General features: G+C 37.0%; 1 protein-coding gene across 4 annotated transcripts in view; it reads right to left on the bottom strand.

The window, feature by feature from the left end:
• DENND4A (DENN domain containing 4A) overlaps positions 1 to 26825 on the bottom strand; it is a 52794-nt gene that overhangs the window by 8257 nt on the left and 17712 nt on the right. For 3 of the 4 annotated variants that reach the window (XM_051628213.1, XM_051628215.1, XM_051628214.1), the window contains 22 exons: positions 24685 to 25014; positions 23809 to 24058; positions 22743 to 22812; positions 21778 to 21947; positions 20840 to 21081; positions 19174 to 19240; positions 16163 to 16221; positions 15354 to 15498; positions 14589 to 14764; positions 12691 to 12791; positions 11849 to 12067; positions 11463 to 11608; positions 8997 to 9130; positions 7988 to 8123; positions 7208 to 7414; positions 6973 to 7101; positions 6557 to 6701; positions 5679 to 5798; positions 4864 to 5004; positions 2914 to 4007; positions 1828 to 2038; positions 613 to 707 (listed from right to left, as the gene is read on the bottom strand). In XM_051628213.1, the coding sequence (XP_051484173.1) occupies positions 613 to 707; positions 1828 to 2038; positions 2914 to 4007; positions 4864 to 5004; positions 5679 to 5798; positions 6557 to 6701; positions 6973 to 7101; positions 7208 to 7414; positions 7988 to 8123; positions 8997 to 9130; positions 11463 to 11608; positions 11849 to 12067; positions 12691 to 12791; positions 14589 to 14764; positions 15354 to 15498; positions 16163 to 16221; positions 19174 to 19240; positions 20840 to 21081; positions 21778 to 21947; positions 22743 to 22812; positions 23809 to 24058; positions 24685 to 24992 (4365 nt within the window). In that variant the 5' untranslated portion in view covers positions 24993 to 25014. Of the gene's footprint in view, positions 1 to 612; positions 708 to 1827; positions 2039 to 2913; positions 4008 to 4863; positions 5005 to 5678; positions 5799 to 6556; positions 6702 to 6972; positions 7102 to 7207; positions 7415 to 7987; positions 8124 to 8996; positions 9131 to 11462; positions 11609 to 11848; positions 12068 to 12690; positions 12792 to 14588; positions 14765 to 15353; positions 15499 to 16162; positions 16222 to 19173; positions 19241 to 20126; positions 20248 to 20839; positions 21082 to 21777; positions 21948 to 22742; positions 22813 to 23808; positions 24059 to 24684; positions 25015 to 26825 lie in introns of those variants that run through there. The other variant, XM_051628216.1, reaches the window with a different exon arrangement.

Raw genomic sequence — 26825 nt, forward strand, 5'->3', positions numbered from 1 at the left:
TTCATGAGTGTAGTTCCAGATCTCAGTCTACTTCCTACAACAGAACAAACCATTATGTTTGCAAACATAATAGTACAGGAATACTTCTGCAGCTATAGAAATTACTCTTAGAATTTAAAAACTCTTCTGTAGAGGCTGCCAATATAATAGAAGTTGGGGGGTGGGGAGGGAGATGAAAATGACCAGTCATTAAACAAATCCACTGGAACAGAAAGTAAAAAAGCAACCCAAAACCAGTGTAATAGTGAAAAGCAAAATGATCTTACTGGACCTGACAATAAGAAATACCTAGTTATCTATTTTGCATTTTTAAATGCATAGTGCTATTTAAAGAGTTGGTATTTTCACTTTAAACTAATTGAGATGCTAGATTTCAAAGGCATCTGATTCTCAAGCTCCTGAGAACTGCAACTTTAAGGACCAGAAGGTGTGACTGCAATCAAGGCATGTCTAGAGCAGGTTTGAAACAAAACTTAACTCTGTCACAGAAATATTTAGCTATCTTTCAGAGGATTACTCTTAAACTCTGAACTTCAACAGAGATGCAGATAGCATTTATATTTAAAGACATGCTTTTAGTATAGCAATTCAAATCAATACATCATCCTGTACCTCCATAGCATAGTTCTGAAACACACTGGTACTGCTCGTACTGCAAGAAGATACCAACTCTGATTTGTCCGGTAAAGGGAACTTGGAAAGAGAACCTATTAACAGAAGAAACCCAAAGTATTAGTTATTCAGAATAAGCATTTTTAGCCAACTGTTTTTCTGGTCAAACAATACTGCAGCTATAAAACGCGTGATGGAAGGTGCAATCAATCAGATCTCCTCAGACAGAAAGCAACGGGAGGTGTGAGGCTGCCATCTGCCCAGCACCAACAACGGCAGAAATAACATCTACCAACACAGAAATTCCGTATGTTCAGTCTTCTTCTTTTACAACAGTTGGTAGCTTGGAAACAAATTTTACATATTAATGCTTTCATACCCACACTTTCTCTCTGGACAAAAACTGGGGAAGGATAAGAGGTGCTGCATGTGACCACAGATACCCTGACCCTTCTCCTTGCCCCACTAGTGGAGCCAGACTCCCCTCAGGATGCCCCAATCCCCTGGCTGTGGCCTCAGCCTCCACTGCCCCACACCAGTTCCTCCACATCCCACACATTAGGGAGCCAAATCTGGCCATGCTCTTGTAGGTGCTAAGGTGAAGGATCTAAGTAGACAGAGCTTCCTTTCATCCTGACTCTGCTTAACACACTGTGTTCCATAAAGACAGTAGTATAGACATTGATCCAACAGTCACTTCCAATTATCCAGAGCAGATCAGCAAAAAGAAATATGAAGTCTGTTTGGTAATCAGTTTCAACAGTGGCTTATAGAAAAATGGTTTTTCAAAAAAGATTAATACTACTTTTAAAAAACAAAATCACACTGCTAGAGTTACTGTTTGACAGTTTTATAGAATTCTTCTGGATCTCTACAGCTGACACAAATTAGATGATTACACTAATACTCAAGGACCCAAAGGGTCTCTTATTTGCACAGGTATAGCATCCAGAAACTTATTCAGGGACAGGATGTTACTACACAAGTTATTCCAAAAGAAAAAACACCCAAAACAAGGTTCTACAATGAAAATATCCATAGGTATGGACATATCTGTATGAGTAATAGTTAGCAGGTAGGAAAAAAATAAATAAATTACTCATTCTACAAAAGGGACTAGCAATGATCCCAAACTGAGAATTACGAAAGAGCAACTTCTAAAACTGGAACATTTCTGTTCAGATTGATGAATGCAATGCAAAAGTTGTCTCTTACCACACTGGTCAAATTGTTTGGATAAGCCATCATGGGAAGCTGAGCTTTCTAGGCTTGTCCTGCTGAGGCCAATTCTCTTGATTTCTGATGCGTTATTCTCCTGAGGAGATGCACTTTCAAAATCATTGCAGACATCTTCATCAGTTAGAGAAGCAGATTCTGAGTCCAGAGCTCCAAGAGATGAAACACTTGCTCGATCTGAATTTTGATCCTGAGAGAAGAAAAGAAATTCCACTGAGAAAAAGAAAGCAGAAGTATTTTTGAAAAGAAGAGGCAGTCTTTGTTGTCCCAGTAAATTCAAGTACAGTAAATTCAGATCTGTATTCAGAACAAATGTGAAACAAGGCAAGTTTCTCTCAGGGTTACACAGCTACATGAGGATTCTTTTTAAGACATTCTCTGAATAAAAAGACGTAAATGAAAACTTAAATATTTTAATCCTATACTTTTTCCCACTGTTACTATAGAAGTTATTAGCAGCTACAGGAATGCATAAGCAAGGTATCATTAACACTTCAGCTAATTAGCCTCAGATTGCTTTTAAACACATTAAGACAATAACATAACAGCAAAATGCATCTATTTTCATTCCCAAGGATTGGAAATAAAATTAATTTTGGTTTGAGTTGATAATAATAAAAAACTTTCTAATCAAATTACCTCTATACCAAATTAGCCTTAAATTACTTTGGTAATCCATACAAGCAGATTCCCCCTTGTTCATAAAAGCTATAAATAATTAAAACCATTATGGTTTAAGTACTTTTCTTTAGGTAAAGAAGGGAAGGCAGAGCAGTCCTTTCTGTCCTGTCAACATGTAACAGTATACTTAGGTTTTCCCATTAAATATACACTGAACCCATGCTAGACCCAAATTTTGTTTGATTCAGAGCAATAAATTAGGGTCCTGACAATTCCAACATGATAAAACAACTTAATGCACACAGTCTACCATGATTCATGTCATTGAAATGGGAGTATCCTCACTTGGGAATCAGCAATTAAACCTTTATAAAGCTTTTTCTTTCATTTATAGGAACTTCGGCTTTGTGGGGGGAAAAAAAACAAGTAATTATAAACATTTACCTTAGAGGATGCAGCATACATGGTAAATTTTGAGTACCACTTGCTAGCTTTCTCTGCAACCCCTTTTCCAGCAGAAAACATGCTGCTTTTTAGAACATCAAACTTGGGTGTTAACAGAGTATCTAGGTTGAATGAAGGTGAAGACACCAGTGTTAATGCACCAGTAGCATCCGCTGGCTGCTCCTTTGCTGGACTGTTTGGAGAATAAGCTGGGGAGGACCAAAGTCTGTCTCTTGGCCTTTCTTCATGCCTTGCATGATAACTCTTGGATTTGGTAAGATTGGATGGCCTTGGGGAGTTGGGGGGAAGGCTGGACCTCCTACAAGGCTGGATTACTGTTGGGCTCTTTTTATTAGCGTTTCTGTCATCACCGGGTTTTTGCAACTCAATGCTTGGGGCACGACTTGACAAGGGGCTGCTCATGTTATTCATGTACATGACTATTTCCTCAGCTAAATCTCGTCTTGCAGATGGTGTAGAAACACTTCTGTCATCCTCATCCTCTTCATCCTCTTTCTGTTGTTCTGTCTCAGCAACCAGCAGAGACAGCGGATCAAACCCAGTTTCAACATCGGTCTTTTCAACTGGCTTTACTGGAAAGCTGCTCTTTCTTTGCAACCTTCTAGATTTTTCACAGGAGGGTTTCACTGCTGTAGGTGTTTCTGGTTCTGCATCCAAATCTTCCAGATCAAAGATAACAGGAGACTCTGTTTTATCTGTAAAACTGCCATCAAAAGCTGCATCTTCATCACTAGATTCTTTCTCCAGGCTCTCTCTCTTAGATCCCAAAGAGGAAGTTCTGATATTAAGAGTTTTTGGCCTTATGCTTTTCTGTAATGCACTAGATAGGATTCTGGCATCAGCTCCTAGTTTTTCAACAATTTCTCCAGGGTTTGATTCCTGATTGATGCTATTTATCATGAGTCCCACTAAGCCATCTCCACTCAGGTTACGGCTCCTGCCTTCCCATGGCACTTCCCTTAGGTCAGGTTCGATGGCGCTTTTGTGTCTCTTTCTTAAGCATTTGCTTTTTAGAACTTCTGCTTCACTGGCATCCTCAAAAGGTGATGTAAACAGCAATCCTACAGAACTCTCTGAAAAACAGAAGGAACAAGGTGCTTTATCTCTTGCAGTGCAAGAACACTAAAAATCACAAGAGAATGGAAATTTGTCTCATCTTTCAAACAGTTTACAACACAGAAATTTACTGTGTTGTGCTAGTGGTTGTAAAGTTGAGTTGACCATGGTCATAACTTCAAGGAATGGTCAAATGATACAACATTTAGAAGGGTGTCAGATTATACAACTCAAGAGTACTCTGAGACACACCATCAAGAGAAGTCTCCAGGGAGACAGCAAAGGTATCTAGGAAGTGGCAGAAAAAAAAAAGTACTGCTTTTTAACCTGACGAGTTATTAAGACAGCAACCAACAGGAGTCACTACCAAAGAAATTGCCATTGTTTTGCCAGAGCATAAAGATGTAGACTTTAAAGTATGACATTACAGTATTTCAAGCACAGCTGACAGTATTAGAATAACCAGATCACATACTACTAACAACTAGTGAAGCTGCCTGAAAGTTTCTTTTAATTGTACTGCATAGAAGCCTCCAGTCCATCCTGAGGCAATATATTAGCTGCTGAAGGTTACAAGGAAAAAACAAGACCTTATCTGTAGGAAAAAAAAAAGAAAAGAAAAAAAGAAAAAAGAAAAAAGGAAACAAAACCAAAAAAATCTGAAAATGCAGGATATTCATCTGCACCTCCCTAGCAGCATAGGCAGACTAACCTAAACTCACTCCTACATCAGCCATGGCCATTACACCAACAAAATGCTATATGTTTTGTGGAACACAGAACTCAGGCACACTGCTTGTTAGCTGGTGTTAACATGGCATATACAGACACAAAACTGTACAAGAATCAGCATCTACTTTCTCTTCCACTCACCTGTGTCTGCTTCTGCTACCATGTTGTCAACAGTACCGTTGAGCCGCACGATGCTGGAAGCAGCTTTGGCATCACTTGAGTTCTGGTAATTCAGCTTAGAGAGGCAGTCACCACTCCCTTTTGTGCTCTCCACTTCAGACACTGGATACAGAAAAGGACAGACAGTTCTTGGAGAACATTGATTATGAGGAGTATTTCCAAGGAATGCATATATGGCAATCTGTAGTACTTGTACATTGTAACTACACAATCTGATCTTGCATGAGGTCTATGCTGCTCAACTGTAGGTAAGGAAATAATGAGCAGCAGATGTAAAACCTGAAGAAAACTAAAAAGTCCACAGCAAATCCAAAGCCCTCCTCATTTCTGATGCATCTCCTACATTTTGAGAATTCTGTGGAGCCAACTAATTAATTTAGATCTGCTCTCACAGACCTGCAAAAATTCAGTTATTCTTGTGGGATTTACAAGGAAAAACTGGTAGAAAAGTGTTGCCTGTAGATTATGTCTATAAAGCAATTCAAGTTTATAAAAGACAAAAACATTAAGCTGTAATTATCATTAAGCCTTTATTTTACTATTATCACTTATTTGAAACAGAGGAGGGCAAAAAAAGAACTATAATTTTAAAAGTTAAACCATCAGACATCCAGAAAAATACATTTAGAGAAAAGAACTTCAGACATAGGCATGAACTGGCATTATCACACAGACTCACTGAAAAAAAAATATAAAATCAGCTGCCCCATTTAGCTTTTGCTGAAATTCTTATTTATACACAATTAACTAAATATCTGTATTCCCAAGATACATACAAGAACTGGAGTCACTCTCTCTCTTGTCCTCTTTTTGTTCTTGTATATCTTGAAGACAAGCTTTCCCTTGCTTGGATTCTTCTTTGACTGATGTGTTATTGCCCAAGTCTGAAAGTCCCCCTATCATAGCAGGGCAATGACAGAATAAAGACTATTATGGTATTTAATAGCATGACATTGTTCAACAGAATAAACTGAGTATCAACAGTAATTCAAAGGCCTCTTATCAAGTACATTCCAATTAACAGGCAACATTTTGCCACAAAAAAGTGAGAAAAATGATTGGTTTTTACACTATCAACACTGAAGGATGAAATTAGAGGGGTAATTTTCAACTTTTCTTTTAAATACCATACTAAAGCACTGCTTGTCTTTGACTCTGTTGCCTGGTTTATTTCCTCAACTGCCAAATCTTTTCAAGAACTCTAAAAGGCATCTAAAAATGGGTTCATTTTAGCACAGAGGTCTCAGAGTTAATCCATTTAGGTCTCATGGTTTTAGTCTAGAAAGTAAAAAATTGTCTCTTAAAAAAAGTTGCCTCTTAACTACCATCAAAAAAGAGGGAAAGCAAAAAAAAGAGGCAAGGCTGGACAGAAGCTTCTGCCAGTTACGAGACTGGCTATTGTACAAACCAGGATAATTATCACATTGATTTCAGGTTCTTCTTTTGTCTCCATAAAGAGATGATACAATAAATAAAAGGGCAGACTGTTCTGGATTCAAAGAAACAAATTTTAAAAAGGCTGTTTTTTAAAAGTTATGCAAGTTGTTTACTTTTCTCTAAAATGGTTTTATCATCAAACTCACAAGAGAAAATCTTTTGAAATAATTTCCTTATCAGTATGAAAATAAAGAAGAAAAGGATGGGAATACTCTACCAGGAATAGTTGTATGTGAGGTGTTTGCTGGTAGCTTTTTCAATGCCTTTTTAAATTGTGCTATTCCTAAAACAACGTTCCGGATTTTCATCCATAGGAAATAGCCACCTCGATTGCTGGAAGGCCAGGTGCTCTCCAACACGGCCTGGTTTGGAAATGTCAAAGTCAAAGTCATCTTACAAAATAGTCAGGTGTGAAACTATTAACTTAAATTTTACATTAAGCTACACTGGCAGTTATAAAGTAGACTTCTAAAACCTACAAAAACAAAGACAACAACAGTTATTCTGTCTCGTATTTCTCCCAGTTACTAGAAAGGACAGAATTACATCTGACATGCTCCCTTATTTTGCTTGCTTCGATTTGCCTGGATAAAAATGTAATTTCCCTCCCCCACCCCTTTAAAAAATACTTACTTTATTGTAGTAGCCATAAGTAATGGCATTAGGGTCAATACCAGCTTTCTGCATTTCAAACAGCACTCTCACTGCTAGCACGGGCTGACCATACTGCCCACACAGTTGCATGAGCACTCGGTAGCACACCTGGAAACACACACCAGTTACCCTGGGGCTTGGACAGTCAAACATTTCCCCTGATCAGTAACATCCCACAGGCTGTTTCTGGAATTCTGGGGTTCACTTATTTTACCTCATCAGGTGGATCTATTTTTTTGGTATGCATTTTTTGTAGCACATCATAGGCTGTTCTCAGAGCCCTGACTTTGGAGTGGCACACTCTGACATATGCAGGAAGGCAGATAAACCAAAGACCATAGCAGTGACGTAACAAACATCTGGACCACATCTGGGGTATGGATGAGTACTTCTTTGCAATTTTATGTGCAGATTTAATTTCCTGTAAAGAATCAGAAAGATTATTTATGTATATTTAAATTAGACAAACCTACACACTAAAAACTGAACATGTATCATTATATCTAGAGAAACTGCAACACTGATATGAAGAAAATAATAAAGTAGGGAAGTAAATCAAAGCAGAGTAAGTCATACCAAAAACAGCTGCTCTGCAATATACTCCTCCTAAATATTTGGATTTCTTTATATGTATGTCTATTACTTCTGGTCTGCGTTTTTTTGTAATAAACATTTCAAAGTTAGAGCCCTTCTTAAAGGCCTAGACAGCATAAGGCAACAAAAAAAATTGATACCTACACCCAGCTCACAGAGAACAGTATGAAGAAGGCAGAAGGTACAGGGACAGCCCAACAAATGACGTTCTGTGTACAGGGGCCTTGTGCAATACAGTGTAGGCAGGAATCACAGGTAAATGTCTAAACAACAACTAGCATGGCTACCCCAGAGTCATGCTATCAGCCACTGCCAGTCTTTGGCCCACCTCAAGATGAAGGCAGCAAGCCAAGCTGTCACTTCCCAAAATAACTCACACTACAAGAATACCTGCAAGTACCTGTTTAGTCCTTCTGAACATTGGTGATGGGCTGTTGGGACTGCTGGCTTTTGAGGACAGCTTGTTATTTGGTGCTGTGAGAAATCCTTCCGGTCGCTCAAACAAATCTAGTTTTAACACTGGAAACCCATTATAGCTGTAAAAGAAACAGGTCACTTAACTCCTGTAGGGCAGCCCCAAAGTAAACACCCCACATAATGGCAAACAAAATAAATTACACAGTTGCACTGCAAGCTACACAGGAAACAAAGAATATAAAAGTAAACCTTTAGAGGAACAGTTGACAAAGTAGCTTACTAAACCACCTGCATGGTTTCACAAGTCTGCACAGATAATCTCTTAACCTGTTATTTTAGTGTAAACAACTAAAATTGATAAATGTTTGCTTTCACAGCATTTTCTTTCATAAACGTGTGAAATGCATTAGTATTGATTCTAGCTAATTAAAAAAAATATCTGTGTAGCTTAGACCCTAGTAAGCATCACAGGAAAGATTTTTATAAAAATCAATATGAAAAACATCAAGCTACCTAAAAGATTAAATTAAATTGGATTAGAAAGTGTTCCTCAGAATTAGTGAAGAAACCACTAGATAAACTCCTTTGATATAACTACTAAATTAGTAACACCAATTTTCAGTGATTCCTTGAATCGTACTCTTTTTCCAGAGTACCTGCAGCTTTTATTGCTATCAGTAGTAGCAGCAGGCCAGCAGACTGGCTGCATTAATTTCCATTTTAACCTTAAGAAGTGTCACTAGGTAGCACAATGTAACATGAACACATAGCCAGCTTTATTAAGTATTATTAAGTGTGTGTACACACACACAAAATTATTACAACTTCAAAAGAGCTGGCACACTAGGCACTGTACATACACATTTTTACTTGAGCAACATAGACAGAAAAAATGCCCTATACTTGGTGGCTATCACAAGAACTTAGAAACTAAATTCTGCAAGAGCAGCTGTTAGGAATTTGTCTGGTATCCTACTGTGTCCCTAGCTTACCTGTACTGCAGAGGGTGCTCTTCACCATTTGGCAGGTGAGGGATCTCGGGTGGTGTTATGAACACTGTGTGCTCACTCTTGTATGACTCATCCAGCTCTATAAGCCGTGTTTCCCCAGTTTTGTCCATGTCTACCTGGAGAAGTTGGGTCAAAAAAGAAAAAGTCATTACTACTGTTCCTGTATTTTCTGCTGTTGAAGCTACATGGGCAAGCAGGGCAAAGTCTGTACCTGCATCAAAGGATGTCTTGCAAAGTTACAATTACAATAGTAAGGGCTGCATCATTTTAGTATATTTGACTCCAACAAAATAATCTGTGTTTAATGATACACTCTGACTCAACTCTTTTCAGATAGGGATTCCGCAGTAAGATTATACAAACAACACTAACTAGGAGTTTCAGTAACTTACAAAGTCATTAAGGTCACGCTAGTTTGCAGATAATGCAGAAATGCACATGCATTCATAGAGAAAATGGAATAAAAACATGTGACCTTACTAAAATTAAAGGGGGATAGAAAACTTCTTTTTTTCTAAAAAACTGTAATCTGAAAGGTGAAGGGTTGCTTCAGGATTTTTTTTTCCCTTCAGATAACTCTAGAGTTTTATGTATGAAAACACAGCAAATATTGGGTGGTCCTCTCACAGCTCAGAAAGAAATTAAGTTCACAGATAATTAAGGCAACTTGTAGTAATACATTAAACAAATTACAGCTCCACCTGCTTGTTTTGCCAGGCTAGCAAAGCAAAGATTTATGCTCAAACTGAGTGGCTTGTAACTGGACACTGAATTTGACCATAAATCTTTGCTTTGCTAGCCTGGCTGCTGCAGAGAGGAGAAATCTGCACTTCTCACATCAATGCCTCTTCTTTAAAGACAGCAGCAGGGACATACTCTGAGGCTCCAGCCAAATTTAAAAGCATGGGTCAAGTGGGAGAAAAAAACAACTACCCAACAATTTTACTGAGAGAATTTTATTCCATCACTTGAGACAAAAATAAAGAACCAAAGCAAAACTCGGCAACCAAAACAAGGTACCGGAAAACAACAAACTGTTTCCCTTTGAGAAAAAGAACAGGCAAGCCTTCAGCTTATAAGCTTCCTCTTGCTACTGTTCACATTTCACAAGCCACTCGGAACAGAGGAAATACAACATGTATTACGTTCCACCTTAGAGGCTTGACTTGATACGGGTACTTTGTCTCTAAACTTCTGTCATCAGTTGTGTCTCCTCAAGTACCCCACAAGTGCTGCTTCTGCTTCTGGCATGAGACATGTCTCCCTCTCAAAGAGCTGGCACTACCCTAATTGATTTACTTCCTAGCACATGGAACATGCTTTTTGATCACGTATTGATAGCCTCAGTGTTCAGCTCAAATACTGTCACAGTTTACTTTTATAGCCATTATTTAAATGGCAACCAAATCACAGCCAAATGGTATATTATTTAAAAAAAAAAAAAAGCAACCTGTGGGACTCAAGGCATGAAGAACATGTGTCCTTAAGAGTTTAGCAACAGAGAATTAACGTACAAAAAGAAGTATATTCCATAGTTCCCACTCTCCGGTGAGGTGGAAATACATCAAGTAGTTTTAGTAGAATTCTTCAATATTTAAAATTTGATAAACATACAAAAAGTTGTTCTTAATTACACATTTTACTGCATGAGCCAGATGGAAAGCATTAGCAAATTGAAGCTGCCAAGCAGCAAGAACATATGGCTCCCGAAAAGTAGAAATAAACTGAACCTTACTTGGCAATTTAAACACTTCTAAGGACGTAAAAATTCCACAGCTACAAATTTCATCACTGAAATGTAAGCAAGCCAGTAGCTTAAATATGTGTTGAATTGAGATAACTTTTGAACTCCTGGAAAAATGAAAACTTCTGAGACAATTGCACCATATCTTTCAGTAAACAACTTGTCTACGAAGTAGACAACTCCTTTCAGCTCTTCTGCACTTCCATAGCAGAAACAGCCAGAAATTCAGACCATAAATAGTTGTTTTCAGTCTTCACTAGTAATCCCTTTGGAACAAACAGCAGGTAAACAGCAGGTGACCTACTTTGTAGGAAAACTTACACAACACATACATTACTTAAACATCAGCATCCCAAATAGAGTGTTACAGGTGACCAGGAAGATGACAAGTAGGTGTGGAATTTCTTATAATATTAATAAAAATTTCTTTCATGTTACAACGGAAGCAAACAGGGATATAAAGATTGTGGGTCTCAGTTCAGGTCTCCTGAAAACAAAAACTATTGCAAAAAACCCCAAGGAGACCAGCGCAGAAACAGACAGCAGGTATTCCTTTACTGCGACACAAACATGATGGTAGAGTAACAGAACCCACCAAAAAACAGCAGGTTACACAGATCTTTTACACGACACACCATAACAAATCTTGCCTGCTTTAGGAAACCCATACATCTGACACCATCAACACATGAAGACATGCTTACTTTGTCCACACAGTCATCAAAAAACGCAAGGCTTGCGTCCTTATCACTGACAAAGGAACACTCTTCAATGAAGCGAATGAACATCTGAGTTTTGGTCATCAGGGTGTAGAACTTCTGATGGGAACGATCTCGACTTTTGAGGAATCCTATAAAGTGACATCAGGAGCATGTAAGAATGGCTACAACAAGAAAGCCCTCCCCACACAGCTTACATTCTACCAACAAGCAATAACCGCACTGTAACCTCTGTCAGTATGATGCAAATTTTTCTGTACTCACATTTTTAACCATCCTTCACAACACCAGCACTGAAAATGTTTTTGTTCTTTAAAGAAGAACCTAACATACTAAATTAATATGCAGAAAATAAGTTTATGACTCTTCACCTTGTAGTTCAAAGAGGGAACTTGCATCTGTGGCTGTTTCAGAAGGTGCCTCTGTTATTGGCCTGAGATACGACCTGTAACCTTTTAGTATTGAGGCCATGAAACACAGAAATGCTTCCTGGATCTCCAAATCTAACAAATGCAATTTCTTCCCAGAACTAAAATCATAGTCATTCATTGCTAATTCCATTAACGCATCTTCTCTTGGTCTCTGTTGCACTGTAAACAAAAACAACATTGTAACATTTTAATTTCCCCTCCCTCAATATTGGTAAATAAAATTCTCTTTATCCTATTAGATTCACTTGATTACTGAGCTCCATGAAGTTTGGAATAGATAAAAATATATGCAATTAAATTCAATCATGAGATTAAAAAATTGATTCAGCTTGACCTTATACAACTCCTGTACCTCTGGATAATACCAAAAGCAAGATATAGTTATCTTTTCAGCACCTTAGATACTACAGCACTAGAGAGAACCAGTATGGACAGAGCTTTAAAACCCCTCAAGGTAAGCTATTTGTAAAAACGTGCAAATTTATACAAGAGCTGATTAAAGCAGCTTATTTTAGGGACAAACACATGGATGGGATGCAAGTATTACATCCTAGTAACTTCAGTAGCCAAGAAGCACTGCCTTATGGAAGTCTCCTCCACCCCAAAAGCCCCTACATGGGTTCTCTAATCTCTGAACCTCAAGCACAAATTTTGCCATTCTGTATGAAAACATTATGTTTAATGTCAGGGGTGATTTATGGACATAATGAATTAGATACATTTATCTGTTAATGTGGCACACTATATCCAATGCAAATCTTATTATGTACTTTCCCACTCACTTTCTGCCAGTTGCTGATATAAATTATTTAAAGTGTTCATCAGATTTTTACAAGGTTTCTTTGGTAAGATCTTCCATGCAATAGCTTTCTTATCTCCAGTTCTGGAAGGGAAAGAAAAAAAGCTATGAGTATACACTGGAACACGTGGGTATATTGGACTGTATTAAGACGACTTTTCTATCCCACTAGAGAAATGGGATTAAAACAGGAAACTCCATTAAAACAGGAGTGAGCAAGACTGAAAACCAACCCAAGTGAAACCTGATTTACTATATGGAGATTTGATCACAGCCATCCAACCAATGCCCTGAACCTCAGAATGATAATGATTATGCAGCCACACTCTTTAGCACTGAAATCAATCCACTTAGAACACATAAAAGATAGATTAATAGTATTAAGCACCTGCCATTGCACAAACAACCACCACACATGCTATATTCTGAGCCCTATTTACTTAAAGTAGCATGGTCATTGTAACCCAAAATTCATTTGATAACTGCTTTGTGTTTAGTGTGTAGATTGGACTTGATCATTACCATGCTGAAAAAACTGACAACTTCCTTTGTCAACAGAGGGCACCAGCAAGCCTTGAGACCCTACTGGTCACAAAGTCACAAAAATTGTGAGCATTCGTTTGACACATTTTTCCATTCAATGAAATTGAATTAATCTAAGAAAATGTAGAGGAAAATTAGCTAAAAGTAGAATGAAACCAGAAATAACTGGAAATAATTTATTTTACATTTAAAAATATGTAGCTAATTAGACAAATGCCAGAAGAAATGCACAAACAAGTTCTTAGCCAAAAAGTAACAAAATCCAAACCAAAGTTATTGCAGCTTAGTTTGAACTAGTTCCTAAAAAGTTTAGGGCAGAATTGCTATACAAACTTGCTATCAGCATAAAACCCTTAAGAAACATTTCTGGTTACCAGTACTTAATATATGTAACCTTCTGTAATTCCACAACTACTGAAGAAAAATACGATCCCAAAACAAACCCACAAATACGATAATTTAGAAAGAAATAAGTTTTTAGCTAGACATAGCAATGCTGCAAGGCTGCTGCCAACAGGAGGATGATCCAGAAGAACACTGGCCAAAGACTTGGAGAAGTAACACTAAGGACAGACTGAGTATATTAAACATTATATTAAAATACCAGTCTAATTCCAAAATACAAGTTTAATTAATGTTGTGTGGTTTAGAATCTTGAACCAGTAGCCTTATGTTCTTCTGTCTTTGTATCACATCATCACAAGGAAACAATGCTTTGAGTATCATAACAACATGAGCTGATTAACAATGGTTTTAACAGTGCACAGCTATCCTTGCTACTACTTTAGATACTAGCTAATTAGTATTACAGAAAAAGGTAGCACTCTACACAGTTCTGAAGAAGAAATAACACTATTACTTCAGTTTGTTGATGATTACATGATTGTAAGACTGACACCCAAAGTTTCCATCTCTAATTCTCAAAGTTCCCATACTTTATATGAATGCAAAGTATGATTTGTTATAATTTTCAAACAGATGCCCATATGAAGATTCTAGAATCTCTTCAACACTAAGAAAGGTGATTGTGGCAAACTAAAATTACTATTCCCCTCCAGGGACAATGAAGTGGGACACAAGCTGGTTAACCAAGGAAACATGCCAACACGTGCAGTAAGATTTTTATGTAACAGAATAAAAGGCAGTAATAATTTTCCATGAGGATTGTATCTCCACTCTGCAGTGTTGGACAAGAGATGTCATTTCTAGCATATATTCAAAAGTTTAGAGGTTTAAACCAAATAAAAGTCCCCAAAGTTTCGCCAAAAAGCTAGTTTTTGCCTTCAAAAATAGGAGGCAAAAAGAAATACAGAAGAAAAATTGTTAATAAATACTTACTGAGAAATTGTATTGGTATCTAAGTCCACACAGCTAACATCTGGTGGAGGGTCATAGAGATCAAAGTATCTTGAATCAATTCCCACTATGAATGGGCATGGTGCACTTAACACATCTGCCAGTGCCAAGGGACAGAGAGGAATATATGGACAAGGCCAGTGGAAGGGAAATATCATCTTTGAACATACGCAGAGACAAAAACATAGGTTAAACATGTATAATAAAATAGCCTATGCAAGTAGAAAACAAGCATCACTAACTGCCACTTCAAAATCTTTTAACCTGACAGATGATTATTACTGAAGAACTAGATACAGATTATTCAATTAAAAACGCACTCAGTTCTCTAAAATTATATTGCTTTAATTTGCAGGAAAAAGCTCTTCAGTATAAGAGATGGTACATAGCACAGGTAGAAAAACAATATTTAGAGAGGACAGGCAGGAAAATAACACATTTAAAATTCCTCTGCAAGAGAGAATGCACTGTTATTTGGGCAAATCAGGAACCTGTATTCAGTGCACTGTGATGGCCAAAGAACATGCTTAGTTATAATATTTACACACAAAGAACCAACAACAGTTACTATCTCTTCTGTCTTCATGGGATAACAGTAGCAACATGTGATTTTCTCTTTAATGAATATTTTTATTCTTATTTTTAAGTAACTGTTAAGCTTAACAACAACACTACTACTAATTTTATATGTTATAAAAAAAATATGTTTTCCACTTGCAGGTGTATGATTCAAAGCATGATACTTACAGAGACTAATGCCTCTGTCACACTAGTAAGGACAGAAGGTCGCAATGAATGGATGAGAATTTTGTGTTCAGTCACTGCAAACACAAGTAGAGTTACAGCATTTTCAGGTCCTAAATTCTGAAGTAGTGTAGAAAACTTGCCCCCACTGTTAAGGAATACATACATATTGGTGAGTTACAAGGGATCATAAAAAAAGAAAAACAAAATTTAAAAAATCAGTAACAAAACAGAAAACAAAACATTAGAGTAGGATTTTATAAACTTAAATCTGCAAATCTTTCTTTGAAAGAAGAGTGCAGAGTACTTGGTACACCTCCCTGTTCATGAACAATGGTTACTGCCCAATAGTAATCATAACTACTTGAGACCCTTCCATCAGTCTAGACTATTTTCAGGACATGTGCTTTTCTTTCTTAGAAGCAATTTACAGGGGGATGATATCTGTTTTTAATCACTCTCTTGAAAAGGGAAATTTCAACGCATTCCCAGAACTCCCTCAATGACCTGACAATATTACCTTGCACTATCTTGGGAGCCCAGGTACCAACTCCTAGAAAGGGGATCTAACTATACATATTCTGCCTGAAGAATCACCATAATTACTTGAAATAACACAGATACTGTTCACTAAAAGTGTATCCTAGTCACGAAGCAGGTTTTATCACAAATACACTTCATATATACAATTAGCTACAAAAGGCACCAGACAGGGTAAGTTAATTTGCACAATTACAGCTCCAAGTACCACATATTTTCTGCAATGTAAGTCAGAACACATACACAATTAAAGAGAAGATACTGCTACTTACCTCAGTGGAAGGGGTGATGACACAGGTTGGCTAAGAATCAGGTTATCATGTGGAGATAGCTGGAAAAAAGATTTTTAAATACTTACTTTTTACTCTGAACTTTGGAAATATTTTTTAGAAATTACTCAACTACATCAAGGAACACCTAAAAGTAAAATTTAAACTAAGCAAAATCTTCTATGGCCCAGCTGCACAGCACTGTGAGAAGTGGCACACAATGCCATGTTCCTTTCTTACAGTGATACAACATAAGAGAAATCATTCACATATTCAGCATGAATAGGAGGATTCAAATGAGTACAAGAGAACAGATACTGAAGCAATTTATCAAAGCTCAACTGACATTTTCTGCCATAGTAAATCCAAGGTAACAAGATATCATTTAGCTTACTCCCCTCTGCTAAGTGGTCACACACGTTCTATTGTATAAAAGTACACATAGAAGTAGCAGCAGTAATTCAGTAACTCACAGTAACTTGTACAACTGAACTGCAAGACCAGATAACTTCTAGTAACACTTCATTTGTGAGTACATTTCAGTTTAGACCCCACAGCAAATAACCAGAGAATAGCAGTCAGAAAATCAGATGAATTACAATCACAAACAATGAAGCACCATGGCACATAACTCTGTGCCTGGACAGACACAGCAGGAGTCTGTGCAGTCCTGCTTCCTTGCGTGCTTCACAGAGCAGAGCTTTGGAAAGTTAATGCTACATTTGGCTATAATGACAGATGAGGATGGCCACACCACTCCACATGCTAGATTTGTCTTCAAGTAAGTCACCTTGTGACAACAATCACCATTTGCTTGTTCAGTGAAAGAATTCAAAGAAGTCATTTTTTCAGCCTGAGGTAACCTTCATAACCTGCCCCCAGAAAGGAAGCATCAGTCTAATGTCCTATGACTGTTTCATTTCAGCAGATAAACACAATCAAACATCTATTCAGAGAGCACATCTCCCTTAGGCAGAAGGGGCACTTACTGCACCTACTCTTCAGGGGGAGAAACATATTATTACCCAACGTGCTCTTCAAGTTGTGAATAAATCATTAGAACAGGAATATCTGTGCAACAAAGGAATGTAGGGCATGGAGAAGAGACGCCAAAAGATTTCAGAGCAGAAACAATCTACGGAAAAGGGCAGCTGGAAACTGGCAATCAGCAGCACTCCTGAATCTTTTACTAATGGCTGTAATTTCTTTGAAACTTAAGTGTCATACACATGCTGTGTTCTCTCTCCCTTGTAACAGATGCTAAAAAGGATCTGAGAATGGGTCACACATTCAGACTGGCATAGATGTAGTTACTAAGAGGTATCAGGCCCCATTTCAGAAAGCAGATAGACACTCACAGGACACTCCACAGCAACACATATTCAGAAGGATTTGCTATACTAATCATTTAACAAAAGACTACCATGTATGACATTAACAAGCTTCAGAGAGAAATTACTATTTCTTTGAAGAAATGGAATCCTAAGAACACAACATTTCCCATACTATTGTTGGGAACAGATACAATCATCTGGGATTTTATTCAGTGCTGTACACCTCAGAAGACCCTAAAAGCAGCTTGAAGGAAGTACTTTCACAGACCTCAACTATCACTGCCTACTTTAAAAACAGTGTGTTCCACATCTGTGCTATCAGCTACTGAAGTTGTGCTCCCTTGATGCATTCAGCACTTTGAAAGTAAGGTGGAACAGATGTAATTTCACATCACCTACATCTAGGCCCTCAGACTTGGTTGCAGGATATACACCCATGTTCTCTAAAAATTCAGATTAACAACAACAAAAAAGTTTCTCTAAACTTACTTACAGTTCTCTGTAAATATGTTTAGTGTTCCCTAGCACCAGTATTTTAATGAAGGTGAATTAAAAATAAACCAACAAGAAGGAAAAATACTGGGTTTTGAATTGAGCTTTGTAGTAATAAAAGTGATAGAAATGTCAGATACAGTTTCAGTGCAACTATTCTCCAACCCCCTTTCATTAATAATAAATGTCACTTCTTCATAATATCCAAGTACACTAAGAAGGATCTTTATTATTCAATACATTCCATAGCACAGATATAACTTCAGATAGCATTTACTCTGAAAGACTTCAACAGCACATGGGCTACTACATTAAGACTGAAACCTGCACAGGACTCTCTACATTTTATTTCATATAAGAAGTAACAGAGTCACATCACTTCGTAACTTGTTCAAAACCACAGAATTGGAAAAATAACTACAAGGGAATAGAGCTGTCTTTTCTCAGCAATAAATTTCTTTCATGTCTCTACTCTTTGTGCCTCTTAGTAGATAAAAAGGAAAAAGACTTAACAAGTCTTATTCACTTTTCACTTAAAATGTCCTTATGATAGGGATTGGCTCTCTCCCACCACCAGTGACATGGGTGAAATTTCCCACAACAGGCAACCTAATCCTAGCAATTATGCCCTTTCACTCACACATAGTAAAATATGCTGAGTCTTGCAGGTAGGACAGAATGAGGGTCATACTGATGAAATGTGCCTGTGCTGAGCATGCCTGGCTCCTGCAGTTTTCAGTAAGAGCAATCTGTTATGTAGAGGACAGCAAGAAGCCCCTTGGGAAAAGGGGTAATCATGAATATACCCTTCACATCTGGTTTTAATTTATTTATTTTACACTCAGCCTTCATACAGTAGCAAGAAGAAAATGGTTCAAAGCTATTGCAAAAAATTAAACCAGATGCTGACTTTGAGTAGTTTTCCACTAATTTCCATATAGTCTGGAAAAAAACCAACAACTAAGCTTGCAGCTCACTAAACAGTATCTTGTAATGGCTCATTAAAGTCCTTAACTAAACTGAAAACAACAGTGAGAAATCTAAAAATTAAGTGTATGAATTTAGGAAAAAAAATCTTAAGCAAAATGAAATCGGAACATAAAAATTACATTTTCCATTTACTAACCTGTTCAACAGCTGTTTTGTCTCCACTTAAGACATAGCTATTTAGAAGATACTTACACTTACCTGAACTAGAATTCTTGGCCTCTGAGGGGATGGAAAAGGAACTTTATGCATGAAATGGGAAATGTGTCTAGAAGAAAAGAAATACACTGATTTAGTAGAAATTATAAGCTTAAACTGCTTTACCTCAAGACAAAATTACTGCCAGCAGGAGAATTCATTACATAAAAATGGCCCATCCTTATTCAGAAGACAGCAAAAAAACCCACCCCAAACCAAATAGCTCCCAAATCCTATGGTAATCTATTCTGACCTTGAATGCCTATTTTTCTACTATTGACAACCAAAATGGCAGAAGAGATTATCTTTCAAACTACAAACTTGGTTTGTGAGACTGAAAAATTAGAGAGGTTTGTTTTGGTTTGTTTAAATAAATTTGTAAAGTAGAAATTCTGCTGTTTGAGTATCACAACACCATTTACAATCCTGCTTCTGAGACTGGCTTGAAATAGCACTGTACCTCAGAGACTAGCACTGGTTACTTGCACAAAAATATTCACAGCTGAGTATCACAGAAAGTCACTAAGTTAATCCATTTTCTTCATCCAAAACACAAATTGTTACGCAAGATTTCTAATGAAAATGTGTGAAAAGTTTTTTGCAAAGAGATTTTTAAAATTTTGACTAAGTTCTCAGGTTTATAAATTGATTAAACTTCCAGAAGTTCTGAAAGTGTAGGGTTCTACAGAATATAAGCTTTCACATTAAAAGAAACGACATGCAATCAGTAGAAACTCAGGAAGAAACAGGTAACCCCACATCAACTGCATACTACAAGCACATACTTTACTATGATTTCTATAACTTTTACCATTATTCCAATTTTTAAAGAAATTCAGAGCACACCAGAAGACTCCTTTTACATATTTCTGACTCAAAACTATATATTTCACACATATATTTCAATGTAGCTGCATATTATGCCATTAAATGTAGGCAAAACCCCCCATTTTTACCATATTTTCAATTGCACTGCCTGTGCAGCCACATGGCAACGAGAACAGGAAAGGAATTAGGCTGGCAGAGGAGCTGGGATTTTGTCTTTATTTCCAGTGCATGAAGATGGTGGCAGAAATATGGAATACACAGCAAACATCAAAGGGAAAGACTTGCTGCTTGCAGAAGCAGGGCTGGCTGAAAATGTTCAAATACACATGTATGGCACAGAACCTTCATCATCCTTAAAATAGCTGAAGAAACTAGGCTAAATGCTATATTAACTTCCAGCAAGACAGCGTAGCTATATTTAAATTATGCACAGTAAATTGACCAGTTTACAAATGAGAGAATCCACAATAAGCAAATAAATCTGTAAAATCAAAACTAATAAAACGTTTTATATTTATTTCTAATTTTATTTATTCCCAAAAATAAAAAACCAAAAATAGTTCTCAGCTGTAAAAAAAAATTCATTATTGTATGTTTACACTATCACAATTTTAAATCAAGCACAGCAGACACAAAGTGGAATAAAGAAGTGGAGTAAAAAAGTAATAAATCACAAAAAATGCTTGCTCCACAGTCAGTGTCTTATAGAACTTACATTGAAGTTTAACCAGAGAAAAGACTTACATGTAATAAAATTAAAAAGCAAATGCTGCATTTGAAATTTGATGCCTTGAAAAGTTCTATTAGCCAAAAATGTTCAATGATAACACAAGTTACTTACTTCTCAATGGGCAGGACATGTGGACCAGAAATGGAGTAACGATACAGAAAGGTAAGAAACTTCTTGAAAGCATCAAAAAAAGGCCAGTGAGAGAGCAGACAGATGCATTTATTTGTTTGAACTGTTCTGCATGAATCTGACTTTCCCTCAGCTGCAGCTGCTAATCCCAGCTGAGATTTTTGTTTCTCTGAGAGATTCTCTTCAGGATACAGTTCATAAAACTGAATAGCAGCACCATATACCTGCAATAACACAGTTGATTTGAAGTCAATAAATCTGCCTTGACCTTCAAAGCTATCTAACAAACCCCAAACATGCAAGGAAAATTAAGCTTATACTGTTGCATGAAAAGTCACATTAATTCACCATCTTTTGAAGCAATCTATTCTGGAATATTCTTATGGCTGTGAAAATCCAGACAGTCTATGATTTATTTAAAACAATGAGAAAACATGAGAACATAAGAAAGAGGAATTTCTGAAACAATTTAAGTGAGAGAAGAAGAATGATTATACAGAGCACAACTGCAATCAACTGCTCCTACAATTGCTTTTAAAGCTATTTAAGAAATCCTTTATAAACAACTCAAAGCAGTATCCTCTGACACCCAATTTACTTTTTAGAACAAGTATACACACGTAAGGTTGTTCCCATGCTTGCAATAAAAATAGAACACCTGCATATATATGCAGTCAGACTTTTTACAGCTCTCTAGTATCAAAGGCTAGCATAGTTGGAAAGCAAAGGAGTGCAGATTTATATAACAGACCAGCAGTGAAATAAATGCAAGTCATTCTTTAAAGCAGTCTGAACTAAACCCAAATGAACAGATTTAAGTTTGTCTAGAAAAATATGCATTATCATCATCATTCTGAACAGATAAAACAACAACACTTTTAACCTTTAATTGTTAACATTTTTTTAATCTTTTGAAATACCTTTTCTGCAGAAGCTCCAGTTAGTACAAATGTAGAAAAAACTGGGAGAGGGTATTTACTGTTAGATGGCCAACATTCAATTGTTGCACCCATAGGTAGACAAAAAAGAGGCACAGATTCTGGTAGTGGGAATGATTCATAATCTTCTTCAGGATATCTGCATATTAAACCTAGAAAGGGAATTTGCAACAAGGTAGTTATAAAAGGAACAGCAGAAACATTTCTAAGAGCTCATTCCACAAAAAACACACAGAAAAATAAGGTATGAGCATACACTAACTTCAAAAGATCAGTAAAGCCGCAAATAACCAGGCACTGTAAATATCTGGGAAGGGGCAGGATGCTCCCACAGCCTAAGGGGAAATCACCTGGCCTAAGCATTGGACTGAAGTCCTACTTCAGGAACTATTTGTAACTAATTTCTCTGTTTGCAGGTTGTGTGCATTTCAGATATTATTCTAAGAGTTCACATTCATCACTAATGAGTAAAGACGTAAAATTTAGTTTAAAAAGTGGTAATCAGAATGGAGAAATAAAAGACTGATGTTTTCAATTATTAAAGCAGTTAATTTTTTACAAAAAAGTTTCATGAAAAATCTTATGTCAGATATTAGATAGATTGTTTTTTTTAATATCAATAGAATTGAACAAATTAATTATGCTGTTCTGCCTCAGTTGAGGATTCAGTTAATGTGCTATCAGACTAATGTGGTGAGGCTTTATTTTACACATAGCTGTAAAACACTTCCAATTGAGATAAAATTTTAAAACAAACTTGTCATGATACATATTTCTAAGACTTATTTTAGGAGATAATTTCAAAAAAACTCTTCAGGGAAAGATCACTTTTTGCATAATGGCAAGGCAGTCTCTTTGTCAAATAATTCTTCAATTAAAAATTGTGTTACGTTAAAAATAAACCTGCACATGATAAATTGAAGAGAAGCTAAATAATAGTTACATACCAGCTTTATATGATATGGTGTTGGTTTTTGCCACAGACTTTTTGTAACATAAATATACTGCTGAGCCCCACTGTAAAACAAAGTAAGTTATTCGTTATGTGATTAAGTATAACATGGACAGAACTGAAAAGAGTGGAGGAAAACCTCTTCTTCCTTGGTTACAAAGATCCGTATTCTACACAAAACCATAGAGCATTAAAATACAGGAATGTTGGGGGCCTGCTATGCTATCCTTCTGCCAATAGCCACCAAGAGGTAAGAAAAGGATTGTGTTAGCTCTGAGCTAACCAATCCATGGCAGGCATCAGCCTGACCTCCAAAGCAAAACCAGTTTATAGACTGAAGCATGAGATCTATAAATTCTTCTACAGGGATTTACTTAAAAACAAGTACAGATACATTTCCATTATCTTCTTTGCATGATACTCAAATATACAGCCAGCATCCTGACTTTTGAGGACTGTACAGAGGTCAGCGTAAAGGGCTGCAGACTCAGTCAGGAGACACCTAAATATTCAGTTCTGCAAACAAAGAGCTGTGACACCTGTGTATTTTAGCAGATGTGGCTTTGGAACCATACTAAGCACATAAACAAGCTTCCAGTCTACAGCACTCATCACTGCCCATATGCAGCTTTCTTCAGCAAAGTTTGTGAAACTGAGAATAACACATAAAATAGTGTTGTAGGTAATAGGGGAGTTTGAAAACAAAACAGAAGGCAGTTGTTAGATACGGAATTTCCATCACAACAGTAAAATCAGCATCAGAAACAGCCACGTTTGTAAAACCTCCAGCTATGCACATGGTGACACAACAGATTCTAAGGACTAATCCAAAGCTGCTGAAGGCAGCATTTCTAAGTCAGCTCTAAAATGAGTATTTGCCCTGAGACTTGAAAAAATACTTTGCTCCAGCAGGAACAAAGCAATGTAATCCTCCAATTCTTCCAAGCTTTAGTTTATCTTTGGAGAGTGCTTATCCAGATTTATCACCCAGTACTCTGAGAACTGTCACAAACACTCCACAAACATCACTGAATACCAAGTGTTCAAAATTCAAATCTTACCATGCTATTATTAAGATTCTTGTCGACCTTGCAGAATGTATGTGGGGGGGTTTCTCCTTTACTTGGTATGATGATACATATATCAGTAACAGCCAAGGTGTTCTGTGTCATGTTCTCGGACGCGCGCCGGTAAGTAACGTACACCCTCTGCGAGGAGGCGCTGCCGCTGATGTTGGCAGGCCGGCCATACGGAGTAGTGTGAATTATTTCACAACCCTGCTTTACTCTTTCTTTCCCATCGTACAAAACCCTAGTTAAAATGGGATGAAAAGAAGTCAGAAGGTGCCATCTTTTTTTTTTTAAACGCTTTGAACTCTAATACTATGCTAAGAATTATAACTGAACAGGACTAGTTTAGCAACAGCTCGTCTCATCTCTGTTCAAAAGATTTTTGCTGACAAGTTCAGGTCACATTATATCACACTGCACCCCAACAGAAAAGCTTCATGAAGAAACTATACTAGTTTTGCTCACGTACAATTGCTTTTAATTGTTTTGTTTACTGAAAAATAGCATTATTTTCAAGTCTGTTAAAGAATCACTCCCTGATTCTAAGAATGTATTACAACTCACCTCACTGCAATCTGTTTTAAGTAGGTTAAGCATCTTATCTCAGCCAAAATATATGCATTGAAAATTATAAATTTTTTTGAAAATTTGAAAACTCCAAAATGCAAGGGATTACAGCTGTCACTGCAATCCACTCAGTGTGCAATTTGTCTGACCTGGGTTACAGTATGCTCAAGACAACAAATAACTTCCTGTTTAGAGTTCTGCCTTTTATTTTAAAAGCATGGTATTTCAATAAACTTTGCTTGCTCATTAGTCAAGTAAAACTGTCCTAATCACCTGCTGAAACAGAAAAAAACCACTCACCCCAGATCAGTAAGTGGGGGCTTATCCCTTGCTCGGCGATAACAAAGGTATATCTGCGGTCCCACCAGACTGCCATTATTGAGATCTGCAGACAGTCCTGAGGGAGTAACATCTATGCATTTATATCCCTGAGGAACTTCCTCCCCCAGAGATTTATTAATTACTGTTACATCTGTAATAGGTTCTTTTGGTTTAGCAATTTTATGGCAAGCATCATTGAAGTGGATTTCTTCCTCTAGTGGTTTTGAAATATCTGTTAATCCTGCGACAACAAAGTAGTCAGCAACACGAGCCCCTTTGTCTTCCATCTTCCATTACAAGAAGCTATAACTGGCAAGAAAGAAATACATATCAGTATATTTGAAGCAAATTATCACTTAATATTATTACTAACTGAAATAACAAAATTATGTTTATTTTAAAAAACAGAACATTTGCAGTAATATAAAAAACACAATAAGAGAATTCAAAAGAGATTAATCATTAGATCACATAACACTATTTTCAGTAACTCATGAGAGTTAATTGTTGAATCTTGGAATGGATAACCCAAGTGGCCTCTTTTTGTTCACTTAGACACTCGAGTAGCTGAACCATCAGGAACAGCAAAATACTGTGCAAAGTTCTACAAATGTTTTACTACTGAAGCTCATGGCTGAGCCAAAAAGCAGCTCTAATGTAGCATGCATATAGTCTGTTGGTGCACTCTGTTCACCATGACAATGGATCTTCTAAGGCATGAACTGCACTTAATTTGCTTCCTGAATATTAAACATATATGCAAAGGCTGTCTTGATTATTCTAAAGATATAACTGTAACATTTGCAGCCATCTTATCCTGTGGGATTTTACATCACACACCAAGGCCAGATCTTCTTGGAGTATTTTTGCAAGCTAAACATTGATAACATTTTAGTGTTTTGGGGCTGAGATGCTTGATGTGCAACCCATCCATAGCCAATAACATACTAGTTTTTACACAAAACTTTTAAAACAAGTCAACTACAGACCACTGTGAAACAAACACTCAAGACCACATGAAGTTTTTCGTAATGGGAAAGAATACACTCCTGCTGTTTCGGGCAAATTGTGTTGGAAAATTGCATTATTTCTTCATGGAACATAATGATACAAAAATTCCTTATGTACAAATTCTTTCTGCATAGTGTTTTTTTGCAGTGTTTGCTACCAATGTTGTAAATTAACTTCAGCACTGGACAAAACAGTATCTGTAGGATAAAAATGGCCTTGCAAACAATGCAGTGCACTACATATCAGGAGATTCAGTTTCCTCTTTGTCAGAGACTCTCAAACACCCTTGCAAGTCCCTTAAACCCCAAGTCTTATTTAATAGTTTGATTTTGCAAGTAAAGAAAATAGTTTCTTCTTTTGCATGGAACACTGAGAAAGGGGCTGAAAATGTTTAGCTAAGTCACTCATACGTGCTGGAGTCTTGCTGAAGTAGCTTTAGGAAGTTTACTGTCATCAAGTTCCAGACTTTTTTAACTAGACAGTATTTAGAACTCCCTTTTGCTGAAATAATTTTGTTTGGATGTAAAATCTTATTGCAAGAGAAACTGCTACAACACGGGAGTTTCGAGAGCTTGCTAACATTCAGAAACTCAAGCAGAATTTAAAGCAGTTGGAATGGTTGGCTCAAGACCTCAGTTTTCAGGCCACTTTTATTCTGAATGCATTGTCTCCCTTTATTTTTTGCTCCAGGTAACAAGCCTTATCAAACTTCATACCATCACAATTCTTGGAGTTTACCAACAAATCCTCATTATAGCATGCTAAATAAATTCAGGCTGCTCTCACTGGTAATCAGGGAAATTGTGTCCTGAGCTGATACTGTACATCAAATTGTCCCACGCTGACCTCAGATTTCCAGCACCAGCCCTTGCTCAAGTGGGAAGAATGTCAATTTGTGCCTGATGACCACCACCAACCTCATCCACCACTGCAAGAAAGATAATTCTACCCTCCAGCAAAATACAAACCTATAAAATAAGGGCAGGAGTACCTGACTTGACTCACTTCTGAAGTCATGAGGAAATGAGTAGGGCTTTTTATTTTACAGTTATTTACATTATTCAAGAAAATGGCAAGACAAACTCCCCAACTATCCAACCTTTCTTTCT

This window comes from Apus apus, chromosome 10, assembly GCF_020740795.1.
Source record: "Apus apus isolate bApuApu2 chromosome 10, bApuApu2.pri.cur, whole genome shotgun sequence".
NCBI lineage: Eukaryota > Metazoa > Chordata > Aves > Apodiformes > Apodidae > Apus > Apus apus.